The sequence below is a fragment of the Nematolebias whitei genome, chromosome 11 (assembly GCF_014905685.2).
Source record: "Nematolebias whitei isolate Nwh7 chromosome 11, NemWhi1, whole genome shotgun sequence".
Taxonomy (NCBI): Eukaryota; Metazoa; Chordata; class Actinopteri; order Cyprinodontiformes; family Rivulidae; genus Nematolebias; species Nematolebias whitei.
Window position 1 is genome coordinate 24,692,470 of NC_056508.1, and position 6,937 is coordinate 24,699,406.

Sequence of the window (6,937 nt, forward strand, 5' to 3'; positions counted from 1 at the left end):
AGTCACAGCATCGTAATCATTTTTCCCCTGACCACCACCCTCTTCCCACTACCCATCCTCAAGGACTAAGAGAGAACAATGTTGTGGTCAAAATTGAGATTACACAAGACAGTCAAAACTCCAGATCTATTTCAGCTGAAGACGAGTGTCATGGAGTTTTTAGTTCTACTGTCACACACCCACATGTTGCGTCTGTTTCTAAAAAACTGACCCCCTTAGCCAGACCAGTGTCCACTGTGGAGGCCAACAACCCCCTGGTCACTCAGCTGCTACAAGGCAGTCTGCCTTTGGAGAAGGTTCTACCCTCACACTCTGCCAACAGGCTGGAGATTAGCCGACTACCAGTATCCCAATCCAGATCTTCAGCAACAAGGAACCAGGGAACTCGCAGTAAGCCAGAGTTCTCCGACTCATCTTCTAGCACAGATTTGACTCATTCTAACAAGTCACCAATGGGTCACCCAGTCTCCTGCCTCACTGAGGCCACAGAAGGGTCTCTGTACTTGCCTCACAAGACTTCTGGTGCTGTTCCAGTCATTACCTCGGTGCCAATGTCATCCAAGGGTCAGTCAGACGTTGCTTCTCTGGCTTCTATAGAACCTGCAGCTTTTAAAGAGTTACATCAGCCTTCGCAGAGAGCCACTCCAGATCGACCAGTCTATCAGATCTTACCCAGTACCCCCTCACCTTCCCACACAGAACCCCACCCCACTGAGAACATAGCAACAATTAAGATAAACATGAGATCCCTGCAGTGTCAGCCCCCTCATTTTCACCAACAGCAGCTGTCTCCTACACCCACTGTAAAGAATGAAGGTGGTGCAAGATCTTCCTGCCAGGCTCTTACAAAATCCGGCCCCATCATGCCCATCAATGGAACTAAAAAAGAACCTGGGAACTCCATTGATGGATACCTGAGTGGAGGAGCGATGGAGGGCCTCCTCAACATGGAAATGACTTTGGCGAGGATAGCCAAGAAGGAGCACAGCAAACCTCCATGTTCAGCCACCTCGCCTTCCTCCTCCTCTTCACCTTCTTCTTCCTCCCTTCCCTTTCAGCTCTATGGGAAGCTCCCCAAACAAAGCGTTAGCTACACAGCTAATGTATCAATGATGGACAATGGTGGTTTTTCCAGGGGAATGGCTGACGGTGTCCTTCAGCTGTGCCCCCGCCTGGCGTCCAGCCACACCACCCTCAGCATCCAGGCCTTTGCAGATACAGCGGCTGAGGAGGTGGCACTCAAGTGCTCGTGTCGTCTCAAAGCCATGATCATGTGCCAAGGCTGTGGTGCCTTTTGCCATGACGATTGCATCGGACCCTCTAAACTCTGCGTTTCGTGCCTGGTGGTCAGATAGTGTGTCTTTGACCCTGTACACTGTAGAACTGCTGCCGGTGATGGACCAGCAGCATGATTGGGCAGCTTTAGTGTACAGAAGGATAATGACCATAGAGAACAGAACAATTCTTGTGGGCAATGTATGCCTTGTATCATAAGTCTGTTATCTTTTCTTGTTGCAATTTTTTTCTAGCTGTACTGATAATTATTGTTATTGTGAATTTGGAGCATGATTATTTGTAAATTGTGCTATTTACCTCATCTTGTGTTGCTCCACTTTTCATCATCTGGAGGTCACTATTGTTTTGGTTCTCAGTTTGCTCTGCAGACAGGATCTGATAGTCTCTTTGCTCAAAGAAGTATTTTTTTATTCATTAAAAGGAGTGAACGACCTAATTTACTGTTTTCATTCATGGTCTGGTTCTCTTCAACTGGATTTATAAAGATGCACATCGCCTGCCACATTTCATGCCAGAGTTTTTAAACTGAAATAATTTTATTTTTGAGAAGTTGGTCGCTCTTGGTCGAGCCTTGAAAAGAACCAGTGCAATCTCCTGCAATGTTGTGAGACTTCAGTTCAGTTTATTAATACATCAAGTTACAACAGACGTGATCTCAAGGCACTGTACAAAAGCATTCACATTACACATAACATTATAAAAGCCAATTATAATTATCAAAAAAGCCAATTAGTAGAAGCTATCTATGTAAGGGAGCCAGTGTTAAGTCACAGGCTCTCATCCTGAGCAAGCACAAAGGCAACAGTGGAAAGGAAAAACTCCCTATTAACCGGAAGAAACCTCCACCAGAACCAGGCTCAGGACGAGTAGCCATCTGCTTCGACCGGCTGGGGTTTGAGGACGGGAAGGAGAAACACAAAACTAGAATGACATGTCCAGGCTGTACATTCTATTGGAGGAAAAACAAAAAACGCAAGGATAGAAATGATTACAAATGCAAACACGTAGAGTAGACCAAGAAAGGACCACAGCAGTGAGGAAACATGGTTGATTTGTCCTCCAGCCGTCTAAGCTTATAGCAGAATAACTAAGGGATAGCTCAGGAAACCCAAGCTGACCCTAACTAGGATTTATCAAAAAGCAAAGACTTAAGCTTTGTCTTAAAAGTAGACAAGGTATCAGTCTCATGGACAGAAACTGGAAGTTGGTTCCACAAGAGAGGAGCCTGGTAACTGAAAGATCTTCCTCCCATCCTGCATTTGGAAACTCTAGAAACCACAAGTAAACCTGCAGTCTTGGGTGTGAAGTGCTCTGTTAGGAAAGTATAGAAAAAACAAGATCTGTAATAGAAGATAGAACTAGGTTGTTGAAAGCTTTGTAGGTGGAATTCTATTCTGAATTTAACAGAGTCGATGGAGAGAAGATAAAACTGGAGAGATATGATCTCACAAACTCATTAAAACTGGCAACAGCATTTCACATTGTTGGGAAGGACTCTCAGCTACTTTATTACCGTAGTCCTTGGTTGACCAAGTTATATATTTTTTTGTATTTTAGGTTGATCTATAAAATTGACAGATTTTTTTTCCAAGATCAGTTGGCTATGGCAGCCATCTTGAATAAGGTTTGCTCTAAAAATGAAACTGTTGTGAAAGTACATCCAATGATTATTTCCTAAAAATGTTGAGTTAAAATCCATCCAGTGGTTTTGATATATTGACCCAGCATACTGGTAAAACATGATGGTAAAACTTTAAACAAAGTGTTCAGAATGTTTTAGGAATTAATCTTGGCAACTACCATACCAATTCTTAGGTCAATACTTTCTTCAAAACTTGAGTCATAGCCATTTTTGTTTTCTAAAGTTAGTTGTCTCATCCTGACTCCAAAGGTTGATCAGTTATGAGTATATCCAATGATACAGTTCTAGCTTTATTAAGGGCTTTCTTGTATGTTAGCAGCATATTTCTCCAGGTTAAATAAAATTATTTAATGTTAATGGAGCACCATTTCTTTCAGTTCAATTTTAAGTTTATTTGTGATGCCAATTCACAACCAACACCATCTCAGGGCGCTGTACAGACTTCCAACTTTCTAGATGTCTGTTTTAAAGTAAGCAAGTGAAATGAACTAAGCTTCTTCTGACTGATTACTTTCTTTTTACAGGAGTAATTTTATCAAGTGATGTTTGCATTGAAGCTATACCGTTATCAGCATATTGTTACATTCTGTTGCGCTGCAAGATGGAGGAAAAATAAAAGATGAGATTTTTTTTTTTTTTAAATTTGGTTACAAACATTTTCTGATAAACTTCTACCAGAGTGAAATTTACTCTGAGTGTAGTCAGTATAAACTCAAAAAGTTATTAAAAATGACCAGACAGAACTGTAAGGATACAGTGGTGCTTGAATTTGGACGTTTCTATAATTTTCTATATTTCTGCATAAATAAGGACTAAAACACCTTCAGATTTTCACACAAGTCCTAAAAGTAGATAAAGAGAACCCAGTTAAACAAATGAGACAAAAATATACTTGTTGTGTTATGGTGAGCTCCTTCAGAGTTGGCTCTTTTTTAAAATTATTATTGGGCACTTGTTTGACCTCAAGTGATATCTAAATCCATTTAACAGTATATTTTGTTCTGGTCACTAAAATGCTACCAAAGTTGACTAGAAATTAGATCCAGCCTCACCTGAAGCCTGCTTCTTGTGGTGAACCCTCGACCTGTGCTGGAACCTCTTCTCTGGTGGCGGGGGCTGCCACCCATGCCGCCACAATTAGCGAAGTCGCTCTCAAAACAGCTCATTTCAGATCTCTGGGAGGACTTTGCTGCTACACTTAAAATGTGAGTCTCATGCTGTCTTTGAGTCTTTCCTCCATTAAATCCAAGCTGCTCTCCTTCAAAAAGGAATTGTCCTCTGGTCTGTCTGCGGTGCAGGAGAGTTTCACTGGGTTCAGAGTAACTTGCTGAGATGGAGAAGTCCCTATCCACCAGTACTGATGACGTCGTCATCCTTCAGAGAAAAATGGACTACCTAACTAAAGCTGTGGTGATTAAGTTAGAGGATATATGTGATAACTTGGGAGTCCCGGCATCCCGGCGTAATGTTGGTGTCCCGGAGGATGATCTCTTGTCGGCGTCCACAGCTAGTCTCACAGTTGCTAAAGGAGGCCTTCTGACATACCATCGGTACCATCATTACTATACCTGATTGATGCTGCCGTGTTCATTCGTACTCATCTGCTCACACAGACTCATGTTCATGCTGCTGTTTGGCATATTGTTTTTATACTACTAATGCTTAGTGTATTTTTAGTTTAGTGTATTTTTAGTTTCACATTTTTCTTAGTTCATATCTTAGATCTTACTACTGTTTCTTTTACATTTTATATTTTTGTTGGATGTAACTGGGACCCGGTGTACGCAATTTTGTTCCACCACATGTACCACATGTGTTGTGTATGACAAATAAAGAACCTTGAATCCTTATATCCATAGGGGCTGAAATTTTAGGCCGATAGGCGTTTGTGCCAATATCAATACCTATAATTTTCACACCTAAAATGCTGGGAACCAGCCGTAATTGTACAATGTATCCAGCAGAGGACACGTGGACTACTTAAGTTTCACTTTCAGCACAGCCAAAGCAGGGAGCAATACTGTGTAGCACATGTTGCTGAACAGAACATGGTAAGTTTATTTTAACTGATCTGTAAAAAAAAAAAAAAAAAAAATCAGAAAATCTAATTCTCTTGAATCCTCCAACCCACTATGTGCCTCTCAAGTTATCAAGCTAAAGTTTAGATAACCATAGCTTAGGCTATTGCCATGTAAAACTTTATTCAGAACAATAAATCAATGTAGAGGTAAAATATATCAGAGTTGGTAACTTTATCTTTGTCATCTTCAGAATCAGAATAAACTTTATTGGCATTGCACCGAGATACAACGCAAATATGTACGTACAGTCGTCCGAAAGATGGGCGGAGTGCACGAAGCTGTAGTTATAAATAGCACGGCCTTCTTATTCTTATTCAGAATAATATTTTGCTTAGATGAGAAAAAGGAAGAAAACATGAGAAGAGACGGTATAAAAAAAAAAAATCTCTCACGCCGTGTCCTAGACAGGGCACGATTTGAGACATCAAAAAAACCTACCACAGCAAAGCAACATAAACAGACGTTATACATTTACATATAGGCGGTGAAAACATAGAATTTTTAAGGGAAAGTCATAGCATAGCCCAGAGCACCATTTGCTGCTTATTTAGGTTCTTGGGGGTGGACAAAGCTCAAAAAATGTCAGCCATTTAGTGGTTATCGGTATCCTCCCTCCCAATATCAGTATCGGCTATAACCAAAATTTCCATATCGGTTGGGGCTTTAGTTAGAAGACTGACATGATCAGCACGGTTTGTAATTTTGTAAATATTGACAGTTTATGAGGGTTTTTAAAGAGAGTTGGTAAGGTACACTGTTTCGGGAGCTTCTCTTCTAAGCTTCAATCTTGTCCATGTTCGCCCAAAAGTGTTGTTTTTTTTTGTTTGTTTTATCTTTTTTTTTGTCCCAGCCAAATTTTTTAAATCAGAATTTTAAAGTTTTCATCACTCAGAGATGTAAATTGATTCTGTTATGTGATGTTTTCCGACATGGGCCTAAATACATCTGTCTGCTAAAATGTTAAAGTTCTTCCATTTTTGTTGATGACAATACAACAAACTACAGCAACACATAACACAACTCGTTGTGTACTGGGTGGTACATACGATACCAGATCAGTAGCGTTTGTGATATTCAACAAGAGGACTGCAGGTTCATGAGCAGATCACTAAAGTGAAAACACCACAAACACTAAGTGTTAGCTTTTAAACAGTTTTTATTGGAAGAGTAAGTACAAGTGTCCAAAAGTAAAATGTGATTTTGTGTTTAGATTCATATGTGGAAAATGAAGTTTACATTAACACAAAATTATCTGTACAAATTAATACATATAAATGTGTATTTTAAATACACAGAAATCCACACAATCAGCTGAAACACTCCATACTGGTTTTGGCTCTCTCCAGCTCATGTAGGAAGTTGTAAAACTGAGGCAGCGTCAGCTCTGCAGGAACAAGAGAGGAAAACAAAAGAGAACAGCATAAAGCCTGTTATATGCCCAACCACAAACTATCCTACAGCAATACAACAATGACCTTTTTGTAACAGATGACCTTGATTTGTGACCTTGATGTGGAAGCTGGGAAGATGAAAAGGTTAGGTGACACCGTCTAGTGGTGGTACAAATGTATAGTTTTTTTTTGTTGTTTTTTTTAAATAACTTGAGCAGATCAGAAGTTATGGTCCATACAAACCTTGATTTGTGACCTTTGCCATAATACATCAGTCTTTTGAAGGGTGCAAATGTGCAGCAGATGCTAAATAATTTAAAATAATTTATTGAAAAAATAATAATTTCATGCCGATCGTGCGGCTCATCCATCAATCAACCAATTGTGTATCATGTCCAATCTTATTTTGAAAAACTGCGATAAAGCGAGTCCGCGATAAACGAACTGTGAAGTAGCGAGGGACTACTATATATATATATTTACATATTTACATATATATATATATATATATATATATATATATATAT

General features: G+C 39.8%; 2 protein-coding genes across 2 annotated transcripts in view; one reads left to right on the forward strand and one right to left on the reverse strand.

The window, feature by feature from the left end:
• asxl1 (ASXL transcriptional regulator 1) overlaps positions 1-1,355 on the forward strand; it is a 51,077-nt gene extending 49,722 nt beyond the window's left edge. Inside the window, exon 13 of the mRNA XM_037684454.1 lies at positions 220-1,355. Coding sequence (XP_037540382.1) covers positions 220-1,355 — 1,136 coding nt within the window. The remainder of the gene's footprint in view (positions 1-219) is intronic.
• Positions 1,356-6,283: 4,928 nt separating this feature from the next.
• Positions 6,284-6,937, reverse strand: part of commd7 (COMM domain containing 7) — a 22,380-nt gene continuing 21,726 nt past the window's right edge. The window contains exon 9 of the mRNA XM_037684048.1: positions 6,284-6,403. Within this exon, the coding sequence (XP_037539976.1) occupies positions 6,327-6,403 (77 nt within the window). The 3' untranslated portion in view covers positions 6,284-6,326. The remainder of the gene's footprint in view (positions 6,404-6,937) is intronic.